Here is a 14,103-nt window from a genome sequence, read left to right as displayed (position 1 = left end):
CATTGCCAAGGGGCAAGTTTGAGACTTGTCGTTCGATTGCCGGAATGGAAACCACCTCCACATAGTCGGGAGGGGGAGAATTGTTGGTCTATGGGTCCCTTCCTATGTGGAGAAAGCCCATTTAGATGTTGTGTTAGCTTTTGGGGCAACTAGTTAAGTTTTAGCCCAAGTGATGTTAGAGCTTCTTTGAAAAGCTACTACTTGTTAACTTTGTGGTGCTTTTGCCGTGGGAATTGGATGAGCAACAAAGCCTTAAAAATACATTTATTTTCTTCCAGCCATTGTGAGTAAATGAGAGTGGGAAGTAGTTGGGAAGCGGAGTGAAAAATACAGAGTGTTTCAAAGTTCATCCATTTCACGTTCTTCATTGCATAGCTCCAGAAATCAGCCCCGATCAAAGCTCATCCATGGTCCGATTTAGCTCAAATTTTGACAGCTTGTCCGAGACATCTAGGGATTTGTTTTCAACGGTCGGATTGTCTTTTGCTGATACTGTTCGTGAGTTACGGCCTCTGGACAGAACTCTGTTTTTCTGGTGATATTCTTCCATTTTTCCTTCATTACTTTGTTCTTATGATTGTTGTTGTTTGGGTAAATTGAGTACCCAACTTTTAGACTTGGAATTGTGTTTTTGTAACATTCCTTACATCAATAAGAAAAAATTTGGGTGGACTCCTAAAGTCCCGTGGTTTTTACTCTTCACATCGAAGAGGTTTTCCACGTAAAAATCGTGTGTCCTTGCTCGTTATTTGCCATATATTTCTTCCTTTGGCGTGTTAATATTTCTGGTTGTGTGTTGATCTTGGAGATATATCATATAGCTTGGTTTAAGTGTGACCTTTGAACAAACTAGTAGCTTGTGTGTGCTTGTGGTTTGTTTGTTTGGTCGATTGATTATTCCGCAAGAGGTGTGTTTATCCTCAACATCGAAGACTTAAAAAGACTCCCCATAAACTGATAAGGACAAGTGTTAGCAAGACTCCCCATAAACTGATAAGGACAAGTGTTTATCTGTATTTTCTGGTAAATTAAATTGAATTACACCATTTAATATCAAAACTACCATATTCTTGGAAGAAAACAAAACCGAGGGAATAGGAAAGCAATCCTTAGAATCAGGGAGATCCGATTCAATAATGATCTGCTCTACGTTTCGGCCACAAACTTCTCGGAAACATGCTTCTGCAACACTAGGTTTACATAACTTGGACGGCGAACGTAACAGAAGTTTGAAAACACGGAGTGTCTGAGATGTCAGTTGTCGAACGATGTCGACAACAGCGTTGGAGATTATGTTTGAGGCTAGTTCGGAAACGTAAAGTCCATCATTATCGAATTTGAAAGAGGTGACACCAGTCCAAAGGTAGCGCCTTCGATGGGATAAGACGGAGGTGGCAACGGCGGAATTGATTTTGAGACGAGAGAGTATATTGACCAAAATATCATCTGGAAGAGAACTCAAACGATCTTCCTTGCTCAATATCCTCTCGTAGGCTTTAGAATTGCACATACTTAGGGGGCTAAGGACTAATAAGGTGATGGTATTGGTCCTGTTTTTTTAAAAAAAAAAAACGATGGTATGGATGCTAATACTTCAAAAAAAAAAACAATAATTATTCGAGATTAAATTTATAAAATTATAAATGTTCCATAGCATAGTTAACATAATTATAATTATTGATATAAATAGAGAATATACGTAGATATCACAAAGATATTATCAATTCTCATACAAATATATCTCCTAAACCTAAAAGGAAAATATTATACAGATATTCTTTCAAAAACAAATAAATGACAATTTTTTTTATAGTAAACAGGGGATTTAAATTATTAAAGAAGATCAATTTTCGCCAAAATAGATAAACTTTGAGGAAAAGGACCAATATATAGAAATTCATCTCATCCCCTAGCATCTCACCAATTTCCACAATTTAAATAATTAACATAATTTTTTTTTTTTGAAAAAACAAAATCATCATAATATTATCCAATTCAAAATTAACAAATAAAGTAGTTGAATTAATCAAATAATTGAAAAAACTTAGCCTAAGAGGAATTTTTTTTTTCCTAATAAGGTTCTTGAAAAAATAAGAGATAGAATTGCAAAAAGAAAAGATTGAACTTAAGATATCACGTACAAGAAATATAAAAAAATATTTATTAAAAAATATCGTGCATAAACCTAGTCACATTTAATCTATTTAGAACCCATAATCAAAAGTATACACGATGTAATAAGTAAAAAAATCCTTTAAAAAATAAAAGTAATAAGTATATGTATATTAAAGAAAAATGAGTTGCACTAGATAGTCTAATTATTATTGATTAATAGGTATACAAAACTTATGCACAAAAGATAGGCAACAATCTTCCTAAAAAAAATATATATATTTCAATTCATATGATCTATAGCATATTAATTGTAACTTTAGAATATTTTCAAAGTTACAACTAATATTTTTTTTTTACTACGTAATCATATATTCAAAAGATACATTCACTAAATAATATCTTTAACATACGTCAGACTAAATATATTATTTTCTTAAAAATATCAATATTGAAAATATGTCTCATATATTTTATCTCATATCCCTAACATGCAATCTATAATTAATTTGGGTTTCTTTAAAAATAAATAAATAAATAAATAATTTGGGTGTGTGCTAATATCAGGAAGATACATTGAGAATAAGGGATAACTCAAGTAGTTAGAGCTTCCCTTCCAACTACAGAAGATGTTGGCCTACCACTTGGTTTGAAAAACTTCATATATTTGAGAATGAAGTTTTTTTTTATTTTTATTTTTTTTTGGTGCTGAGAAATGAAGATTATGGCCTTGTTCAACTAGTTATTGGTTGCTAATTTTTTTTAACTATTTTTAATTTTACTTAACTGAAATTATTTTTGCTGAAGTCCAATTATTTTACTGATTCTCTGTTATATTTCTTCTTTATAGTTACCGATTTTTACTGAATTAAATCTATTTTTTCTAGATTAAAATTAATTTTACTGAACTAAAATTATTTTTACTGAACTTAAATTAGTTTTACTGAATAATATTTTTTTAAGGTGCAATGAACCGCCTAACTCTAATAATTTGCAATCCCCATAAATATTGTATAATAAACTTCCCATATTAATATTACTCCCTCCGTCTCTTAATTATATTTTTATTTCTCAATTTACGCGGGAATTAAGGAATTTGGAGTAACCTTAAAGCCCATTATTAGAAAGTTAAATGAGAATTACAAGACATTTATTGATGTCTTTGAATAAAATAAAGATATAATGATATTAAATATCATCAATCCTTTGAAAAGAAAAGAAAAAATCACATTTGTTTATAAAAATAAGGCCCTGTTCTTTTAAGCTTCTGGGCAGAGCAGAGCAGGGGTCAGCGGAGCGAAGCAGATTAGATTTCAGCAGAGCAGAGCAGAGCAAAGCAGATCCGAGTAGAGTAGAGCAGAGCCGAGCCGAGCCAAGCAGAGCAGAGCTGAGCCGAGCAGAGTAGATTTCAACATTATTATTAATACGATTATTAATGTTATTATTATTAATGTTGTTGTTGTTATTTATTATTATTATTACTATTATTATTATTATTATTATTATCATTATTATTATTAAAATTATTATTATTATTAGTTATTATTATTAATTATTAATTATTATTAAAATTATTATTATTGTTATTAATTATTATTAAAATTACTATTATTAATTATTAATTATTATTATTATTATTATTATTATTATTATCTTTAATAATTAATAATTATTATTATTATTAGTATTATTAGTATTATCATTAATAATTATTAAAATTATTATTATTATTAATTATTAAAATTATTATTATTATTAATTATTAAAATTATTATTATTATTATTATTATTAATTATTAAAATTATTATTAATTATTATTATTATTATTATTAATTATTAAAATTAGTAATTATTATTAATTATTAATATTATTATTATTATTAATTATTAAAATTATTTTTAATATTAATAATTAATATAATTATTCAAAATAATAAATTATTATCATCAATACAATATTAATCATTATTATTGAATATTAATATTATTGTTGTTATTATTAATTATTATTTGAAAATTAAGCAAAGCATAGCATATTTTTTTTGAGCAGAGCAGCTCTAAAGAACGGGGCCTAAAAGTATCAATCATATTCAATTATATATAGTGTTGCACATGAATTCAGAATGTTTAAAGGGTGAATGAAAATTATGGTTTTTGTGCAATCATTAATTGCAAAATAAAAAAATTAATTAAAGTAATGTCACATCATAACTATTTAGGGATAATTTGGGGATATTTGGTAAAAAAAATTACTTGCTAAAAAGAGAAAATAAAATTGTAATATTGACCAAAAAAGAAAATAGGAATGTAATTAAGGGAGGGAGGAAGTAGTAAACTATCCATTACTAATCAGCAATTAATTCTCACGTTATTCCCAAAACAAGATTGATGATATTTCCAATTTAATACTCTACTGGTCCACCTTCCTCTCTAATTCAATGGTTAGTTGTGAGTATGTAGTACTTTTCTTTTAATCCTTGAATTGCTTCTAATAGAAAAAGAAATTTAATCATTTAATTTATATGCATCAAATTAATCCAAATTTCTCCAATTGGATTACTCGGTTAACGATCAAAATTCATTCAATGAGGAAAATCAGTCATATTACTCATATATGAGGTATGTCATTTACTATTTTTTTCCCCAATATTGAATAATGTAATTTCATAATTTTCTGCTTTGCTTTGAGTTTATTGTTAGGCCCTATTCAATTCACCTTATAAAAATAATATTCCGTACTATTCAGTAAAAATAATTTCAATTCATTAAAATTAAGTTCAATTCATAAAAATAATTTCAGTTCAGTATAATTAATTTCAGTTCTATAAAATTAATTTCAATTCAGTAAAAATCAGTAACTATAAAGAAGAAACATAATAGATAATCAAAAAATAATTTCAAGGGTTCAGTAAAAAAAATAATTTAAGTTCAGCAAAAATAATTTTAGTTCATTAAAAATAAGGTGAAGTAAACGAGGCTTTACATTTTTTTAAGGGGAAAGTATGTAAAAGAAATCGATAACTCAATACTCCCTTTGTCCCTATTTTTTTTGTCACATTGCAAATATACAAACTTTTTTAAAAATCGGGTGTACAATAATTATTATACATCTTTAGAAAAATAGCCTAAAGTGATCAAAACTTACCCATGAAATGAATAAAAGTTACCCCAATACACATAAAAGTAACCCAATACAAATAAAAATAATCTACACTTTAATTTATTAGTAAAGAATCACATTTTAAATAACTAAAAATCAATTATTAGTGATTGAATGTAATTAAATTACCTTTATAAAATTTTTTTTGTTGTCTATTTATATAAAAATTGTATTTTGCTTAAAGTTACCAAAAAACGACAAAAAATTACCTTAAAATTAGCTAAAAGTTACCCTTATATTGTTGGAAAAAAATTGACAAGAATAATCCTAACTTTTCCTCATTCGCTCAAAATAATCCCAAATTTGGCTCATTCGCTCAAAATAATCCCAACTATCGATTATTTTTTAATAGTCCGAACTTTAATATCAGTTTGCTTTTAATGGTCCCAACCGATTATAAAACTTGTTATAGCAAGTTATCAAACACGTGTCAAGATGAGATTGGTCAAAAAGATAAAAAAAAAAAGAAATTTAAAAAAATTAAAACAAAATTTAAAATTAAAAAACTTCAATTAATCAACTAAAACCCACACCCCTCCCTGGCAGCTCCAGCCAACCCCGGCAGCTGCAGTCATCCTCCGGCAGCACACTCCTGCGCAGCCCAAGACCCCCACCCCCTCCCCCACGCAGGCAACAACCCGCCTTCCCCTCCAACACACCAAAACCCCCCTGAAATCTTATAACTCGAAATTCATAAAAAAATCTTTCCCGCCGCAAAAATCGCCGATTTTCATCCTCGAAACCTTAGCAAATAGGGGTTTTGAGGGTTGGGGGAGGAGCGATGGGTGGTTTGAGAGCTAGGAAAGGCTTTTTTTTAATTTTCTATTTTGGGGATAAGGGAGGGGGTTTCGTGGAATCGTGGTGGGTCTTTGGTGGTTTAGTGGGAAGGTCGACGGCGGGGGCGGCGTAGGGGAGTGGGTCTGGGGCGGTGCTGTTGACGACTCGCCTGGGCTGGGCGGTGGGTGAGGATAGGGATGGGCGGTGGTGGCGCTGGCACTGCTGTGGTGGTTTTTATTAATTAGCTTTTTTTTTTTTAGGAAATTAGGTTGTTTTTTATAAATAGGTAGTTAAGATTATTAATAAAGATTTAATTAGTAACTAAATGAAATTTTAACTTTTTTTTACCAATCATGTAGCAACACATGTACATTAAACTTTTTTAAAAGAAAATTACCTGCTCAACAAGTTACAAGTCACTTGGGACCATTAAAAACAAATTGATACTAAAGTTCGGATTATTAAAAAATAATCGAAAGTTGATATTATTTTGAGTGAATGAGGCAAAGTTGGGATTATTCTTGTCAATTTTTCCTATATTGTTCGATGTATACTAATATTATTGTAAACCAGGTGTATACAAAAGTTTTTCTTGCAAATAATAGGGTCAAACTTTAAAAACTTTGACTATATATTTCCATTAATTATTTCATTAATATCACGTTTTTATAATTTAAAAAGTGGTGTCTTGTTTGATTCGTCTCATTATATATTTCATTAATATCAAGTTTTTATAATTTTTACGTGGATAGAAATAAAGTTATTTATGTTACTAGATGTGTGTTGGAGTCCGTGCAAAATCTAATGGGACAAAAAGGGGGAGGACAGATGGAGTACTAACTTGTAACTGCAATTAGTGGCAATAGGGATTTTAATATTTGGAATTTGAACAATTGCAGTGCACTATTTTGTTTCACGTTTTTCTTTTTATTTGTTCAACTAGATAAGCCTCGTGCAATGCACGATATAAAAAAAATTGAAATAAATATTTAATTTACATATGTCTCTCATATTAGATAAATTATATAAACATAGCCATTAATTGCAATGCGATTTAGATCTACCTAATTTTGAAGAAGAGTATAAATTTAAGTAAATTTGCTGCAATACAAAGTACTCTTTAACCGGGAGTAGTTATATTTTGGAGCCAAATAGTAATTCATAAATTCATCATAATGTACTCCCTCCGTCTCCTTTTAATAGTCCCTTATGGACAAATTTTAGTCCCAAAATGTTCATTCCATTTGCTTTTTCCAACAACCATTAATATTATTTTTTTTTATCAAAATTCCTCCAATTTGCAACAATACCTGTGTAAATTTAAATTTCCCATGTAAATTTTGTTTTCCCATGTACTTTTATTACTTTTTCTCTCTAATTTTTTGCATACCCGATGTCAATTTACTTTTACTATTTTAAATTGTGTTTTTAATTCCCTTGAAAAATGCTCATAAGGGACTATCAAAAGGGGACGGAGGGAGTAATATAATATAATATAATAGTTATTTTAAAAAAATATATTGTAATAATTTAAGGTAAAAAATAAAAATAAAAATATGATGTCATAAATTAATTTAGGTGGGAAAAATTTTAACTACAACTTGATATATGTACAATTGAAAAGGTAATGATGTCAGCATTGTTATTTTAGTTTATTTATGGGTTGTAATATTAATTTTTTTTTTACAGACAGATTGTAGTATTAATTAGTAATTACAGTCTTAAAAAAACTTCTAGTAGACGAGTTAAAATTGCAATTTTTTTTACACAAACTTTCAAAAAAACCCGGTGTACATAAAACTAGTGAATGTCGGTAAGTCGATAACAAATCATAAAGTAATTTGTTACCAAATTCTTTCACATGCTTGGTGCTTCCAGTTGGCAAATGTTAAGACAAACATTTTTTCTCTCTCTTCCTCATACTCTACTTTCTCTCTCTTCCATTTTCATCTTGTTTTCCCTTAATTTTAAAGATTTAATTTTATTTTCAACTCAGATTCCTTCTCTTCTACACAATTGTAGATGTTTTCTACTGAATTTTTTTAGCAAGGAGTGGAGAGAGAAGATTTGAAGTCAGAAGAAGGTGAAGTGAGCTCTAATTCGAAGAAAGAATTATCGCCATCGTCGTCGCTTTACTCGGTGAGATGGTCGGAAATGGTGGAATCGGCGATGGTTTCAGCGCTATCGGCGTTGCTAGCGGAGAGAGAATTTGAAGGTTTGTTAATGGTGGAAATGTTTGGTTTTGAGGAGAGATAAAGATACGGGATGAAAGTAGAGCCATTGGGTTAACTTTTGCATTTTGTGTTTATTTTTTTATTTTGATACTCTGTTTTTGTAAATAAAAAAAAAAAAAAAGGGTCACTTTTGTGAAAAAAAAAAAAAGTCATTTTTGTGAAAATATGGGTTACTTTTGTAATAAAAAGGGTCACTTTTCGCAAAAATGTTCGATGTACAATAAAATTATTGTAAACCGGGGGCATGCAAAAGGAATTGGTTTTTTTTATTATGGTCCAATTTTTAAAATTAGGACAAGTCCAAACAAATGTTTTAAAAAGTCATGTTAGGGCGTATATAGTATTTATAGTGTATTGTATATAGTATATGATAGAGAATATCCATAGAATATTCTCATCCTAGGTTTAGGATATATTTTATATAAGATTATCTTTGATATCTGTACATATCTTATAGTTACCTAATATGATTAGGTCACTCATTGTAACCTTATAAATATTGATCAATGGAAATCACTCTAATGGAGGAGTTTATATTGTTTGACATGGTATCACAGCTTAGGTTAGATCTTGGGATGTTTAGATCTAAAATTTTCTCTTCCCCTGCCGATGGGTTAGAAAATTAAACCCGGCGGCGGGATTCACAAACAATTACACAAAACACTTTATTTTTTTGCTTCCGCGTTTAAATCATGGAGTACGATGGTTGACCATCACCGGCAACCCCTCTTATGCTCCAACTAATTCCCACCACACATAGGAGCTTTGTGCACCACCTCTACCTCTTGGTTCTCCACCTAATACACCACCTAGCTCACTCATAGTCTTCCTTCTTTAGCTTAATCTGTGAGTGAAATGCAATCTTGCATAGCGTATCCGATGACTGATAATAGTCTTGGATGAGCCAGACCCACGAGACGAACCACCCCTTTGTTTGTCTTTTTTTTTTTTTTTACCTCAATGTCGTTGTTGCCCTCCACCACCTTAGTTACATTGTAGTCTTGCTCCTGACCCTTCCCAGCGGAGGTCTTCTACTTGGCAGGAGCCTTGTTCAACTACACTACAATAACTAGGGAGTGTTGGTGTAGACACCCATTTGTGTCTCCCCAAAACCGAACCCGGTGATGAGTACCTTTCACGTCGAATCATAATCGAATGAAGCGAAAGTGTGGAAAATCTAGTGTTGCGGATAGTTTTAATTTCTTTTCTCTTCTCTCTGTTTTTGAAAACTTATTTTAAGAAAACAGTCAATCCAGTTTGGTTGGTCCATGATATGGGTCCAATAGTAGTGTAGTTGGATGGGGCTTGACAAGAGCTTTCCAACGATATATTATAAACCCAATTCCGATGAATATTGAGGAAGTTATGGCCAATTTACTAAACTGGGCCCGGTTTGAGCCTTATATACGGCCCAATGATCTAGAGGAGGGCCTAATATGATTTATCATTCCTAATGCAATTAGGAATAGTTTTAGTTTTCTAGATTCTTCTAGAAAGTTCTTTTCATTTCTAATTCAATTAGCATTGATAAATTGACTTTTTGTTGACTTTTTATAGTTTTAATTAAAATCAAATAGCATTTTTGAGGAAAAGATACAATTTTATCCTCCAGTACGGCAAACTTATCTGATTTTCGAAAACGCGTCAAAAACAGGCCTGACGCCTGACTCCAGGCATTGGCGCCTGGAACCAGGCTTGGCGCCTAGCACCAGCCATTGGCGCATGGCGCTAGTGTTGGTGTCTGGCGTCAATGGCCAATGGCTGGCGCCAACCTCGTTTTGCGTGCGCCAGACTCTGTTTTGTTAATTTTATCTTTTTGGCTGATTTCTCTATAAATAACGTATTAAAAACTTCGTTTTCAATCATCAACATTCATCTATATTCACCTACAATCAGTTTTCATTCGTAATCATTAATTCTCTCATTCTCTTTTAATTATTCACCAATTCTCATCAAGTTTTCTTGATCATTCTCTCTCTTTCTCTTTCTCCTTTTCTAAACTAGTCTTTTATATACAAAATTCCGCATTCATTAGATCTAGAAACACCTAGCTATATTCGAAGTTGCCTTCGCCCTAGACGTGAAAGGTTTAATTTCTGAGGGTTTGGTCCCAAATCTCTATTTCAATTATTTGATTTAATTGTTTTATTATTTTCCTTGAAATTACTAAAGTGTGTATTTTGTTATTAGAAAGAGGTACGAAACATCAAAGTAAGTACTTTAATGGTTTAATTGATGTTATGATGTAGAAATCATGTTTATATTGTTATTATGATATTCCTAGAATCATGTTTAGGGAAAAGGTTATAATATCAAATATGCTTATTATGATTCCTGCGATGCTTCCTATGTTCTTCCTAATATTTATGATTGTTAGTATCATGTTAGGGTTAAAGATTTGATTTTTATTGCTTAATGACATGCTAGGATTTGTTATTAATCTTATTAGTATCATGCCTAGGATCTTGCTATCATTATGCTTTAATATTAGTGGATTGCTAAACATCGCCCGCAAATCTCCACATAAAGCCCACAAATCTATATTGAATTTACCTTATTGCCCTAAACCTAAAATAAAAAAATCTAACCCATACCCACACTCTAATCACCCGAAAATACGGCAATGTTGAGGCGGCAAGGCAAGGACTTGGCGGCCACAGCGGCGGAGGGAAGGACGGCTCATGGTGGCAGGGTTTTTTTTAAAAAAAACACCAGAAGAGGTGGGGCGCCTGGCCAGGACGCCCAGCCCCTGGTGGTGGCGTCTACTCCGGCCGCCGGGACCAGGGGGCTGGCGTCTGACTTGGACGCCCAGCCACGGCGGTGGCGCTTTAAAGTTTTTTTTTTTTTTTTTTTTGTCTAATATTTTTTTTTTTGGAAAATCATAATTCTTTTGTTAATGTTTAATATTTTTGTTTTATGTGTTAATGTTTTTATTTCTAATGTATATATTTTTTTTAAATCAGAATTTTTTGTGTTAATATTTAATTAAAAAAAAACAAAAACTTTAAATAAAATTTAAAAAAAATAAAAAAAAGTTTAAATAAAATTACAAAAAAAAAGAAAAAAAAAATAAAAAAATAACAAATTACAAAAAAAAAATAAAAAAAAATTACAAAAAGTAGGGGTGGCGTCTAGCCAGGACGCCACAGCCATGGTGGCGGCGTCTGGCCAGGACGCCACAGCCATGGTGGCGGCGTCCTGACCAGACGCCACCCCTACTTTTCGTAATTTTTCCCCCGGATTATCTCGCTTTCCGGCGACGATGACGGCTCTTCGGTGTCCCTCGGCGATCCACTCCAGCTCCACATTCTTCGTGAGAGTGAATTACTGTTTCGGTAAAAATTAGAAAAAGGGCAAAAGAGTCAAAGTAAAAATATTTGTGGGCTTTATATGGAGATTTGCGGGCGACGTTTAACAAATCCCTAATATTAACATGAACATGATTATGTTTATAATTATTATTATTATTATTATTATTATTATTATATTGATGTTGATTATTTTAATTATGATCATGGTTATTATTATTATTATGATTATTGTTATGATGATTTTATTATCATGATTATTGATTATTATTATGTTGCTTGATTTTTATTGTTATTGCTTGATCACACCTTTTATGCATGTTTAAAGGGAATCTATACTTGTAATCACGCTTAATAAGATATTTATTAAACTTGTTAGGGTTAATGTGATTATAATTTCAAGTGATCGCCAAGTTTAGGGTTAATTCTATTGATTGCATGTTAGTAAAAAAGCGCATGAATACGATCAGAATAGAGTAGAGGACTATTATTAGGGCAGGTTCAATCTCTTTTAGGTTGGATTTGTACCTTCATCCCTGAACCCTTATTTGGTTCAAGACCTTATGGAGTTGACGATCTCTTGGATCGTTAAGCGGTGTAACCTTCACCCTGTGAACGGTTTACAAGTTCCTAAAACTTGTTGGCGACTCTTTTGCTCTATCTTCTTCCCTTTTGGACGCCACCGTACTTTAGTGTATGATCACAGTGGGGTTCAAGCTAGGGTTAACGCTTGAATTTATTCCCTATAGTTGGATTTTTGGCACTAACAACACTTATTTTTTTTTTACCTTTTCAATTTATTGTTAATTTTAATTATCACAAGTACATGCGATGGAATTTGTTATTCTCTAAATCTAGTCGCTACTTAGCTTGTTTTAATTTGGTGGAATTTATCTTCTTGTGTGGGTCATTTTTTTTAATTAAGAGGTAAACACTTCCTAGTGGTTAAGTGATGTGGGATTTAGGCTATCTTATTTGTTTTTTTCTTCAACTGTGATTTCCCGTAGTTGTGTAGTGTCTTCTTCCCGATGATGGTTTGATCCCTTAGCTTCTTCTTCTCTGATCTGCAACTTAGCCCAAGTCTGTTTCTAGGCATGTCGCGTACCTAACAAAAATAAACCTAACTAGACCACTACTATGTAGACGGGCAAGCAAGGGTCGAATCCCAAGAGACTATGGTTCAACTAATCAAATAGACTCAGGCAATTACTAAACAAGTAACCAAATCAAATGAGTGAGAATCAATAACTAAAGAACTAATTAAAACGATTAAATCTAAACAAAATGACAATTCAATTCTAAAAACATTCAAGATCAAGCTTCACCACGAATACAATTAATGCAATAGTCGTTCTACCCCTAACACATAATTCAATTGATTAATGAGGAAAAGTAATCCATGAATAATATCAATGGTCTCTCCCGAGTTATCAATGGCTTCTCTAATAACAATCAAGCCTACTTCCGTGGAATCATGTAAATTAAAGACCTTAAGCACATTACTCTAACTTCCTAATCATCCATTCAACTACTCCCGTGATGAACTTCAAACCCTTAATTGATTTATTCAAATCCGTCAAAACCCAACTCCCGTTGTGATTAAAACAATGGATTAATAAAAATACCAATTATCCCTAATATAGTATCGGCATAAGCATAACCAATTAAGCATATCAATTACAAATATTATTAGAGAATTTAAAGAATTAATTCATGCATTAATCATATTCGGGTTCCGCTAGATCTTGGAATAAAGAAACTACTCACACATATTAATGAAAGCAAAAACAATATTCAATGAAGAAAACATGATTAATAAGTAATAAAAAGTAAAAGAAGAAATAAAGATGAATACCAATTGCTTGAATGAAGAAAAGTACCAATTGTTGATGAACAAAGATCAAAACTTGAAAGTGCAAATTAATCTAGATCTAGAGAGAATATTAGGGTTCTAATGAAGGTTTAAAAGCTAGAAAATAATAAAGGCTCAAAGCCTCACAGTTATCAAGCACGACTTTTGATAACCTTTGCGGGAAAGGCATCGGTTCCTCATAGGCTTGTGGAGCAACATATTTGGGACCTTCATTCTCGCGCATTTCAGTTTTCGACTCCAGATTGCACACTTTCTCCTCTAATTCCCTCGTAGTCAATCCATCTCTCTACACGAAAATTGCATTGCATTGTTTCGTTTGGACTTTTGCTTGATCTTAAAGAGTTGTTAGATGACTCACTTGCTGTGAAAGTTGAGAAATATGAGTTTCTATCCTCTTATTTTGAGCGGTGAGCAGTTGGATCGAGTTTTCAAAATATTCATTTTGCTTTGCTTGTAACTCAAATTGCTTTGATATAAGCTCTTGTTGTTGGTGTTGGGAGGTAGAAAAAGTCTCCATAATGGATTTAAGATTTGAAGATTGAGGTGGTGGTTGATGCATGGGATGATGATTGAAAGGTGCCCTAGCTTGAAAAGTTGGTGGTGGTGGAGGATTTGCTATAGCTTGAGTGTTCTTGTAC

The 14,103-nt window shown here is 31.7% G+C and overlaps 1 protein-coding gene across 1 annotated transcript; it reads right to left on the bottom strand.

Moving 5' to 3' along the window:
* Nucleotides 1–970: 970 nt before the first annotated feature.
* LOC110715873 (F-box/FBD/LRR-repeat protein At1g13570-like) lies at nt 971–1,510 on the bottom strand. Its single transcript, XM_021894495.1, has one exon. It carries the CDS (start codon nt 1,508–1,510, stop codon nt 971–973), a length of 540 nt encoding a protein of 179 aa, XP_021750187.1.
* Nucleotides 1,511–14,103: the final 12,593 nt, after the last annotated feature.

The sequence above is a fragment of the Chenopodium quinoa genome, unplaced genomic scaffold (genome assembly GCF_001683475.1).
Source record: "Chenopodium quinoa cultivar QQ74 unplaced genomic scaffold, ASM168347v1, whole genome shotgun sequence".
Lineage (NCBI taxonomy): Eukaryota > Viridiplantae > Streptophyta > Magnoliopsida > Caryophyllales > Amaranthaceae > Chenopodium > Chenopodium quinoa.
This window is presented reverse-complemented; position numbering and strand designations above follow the sequence as displayed.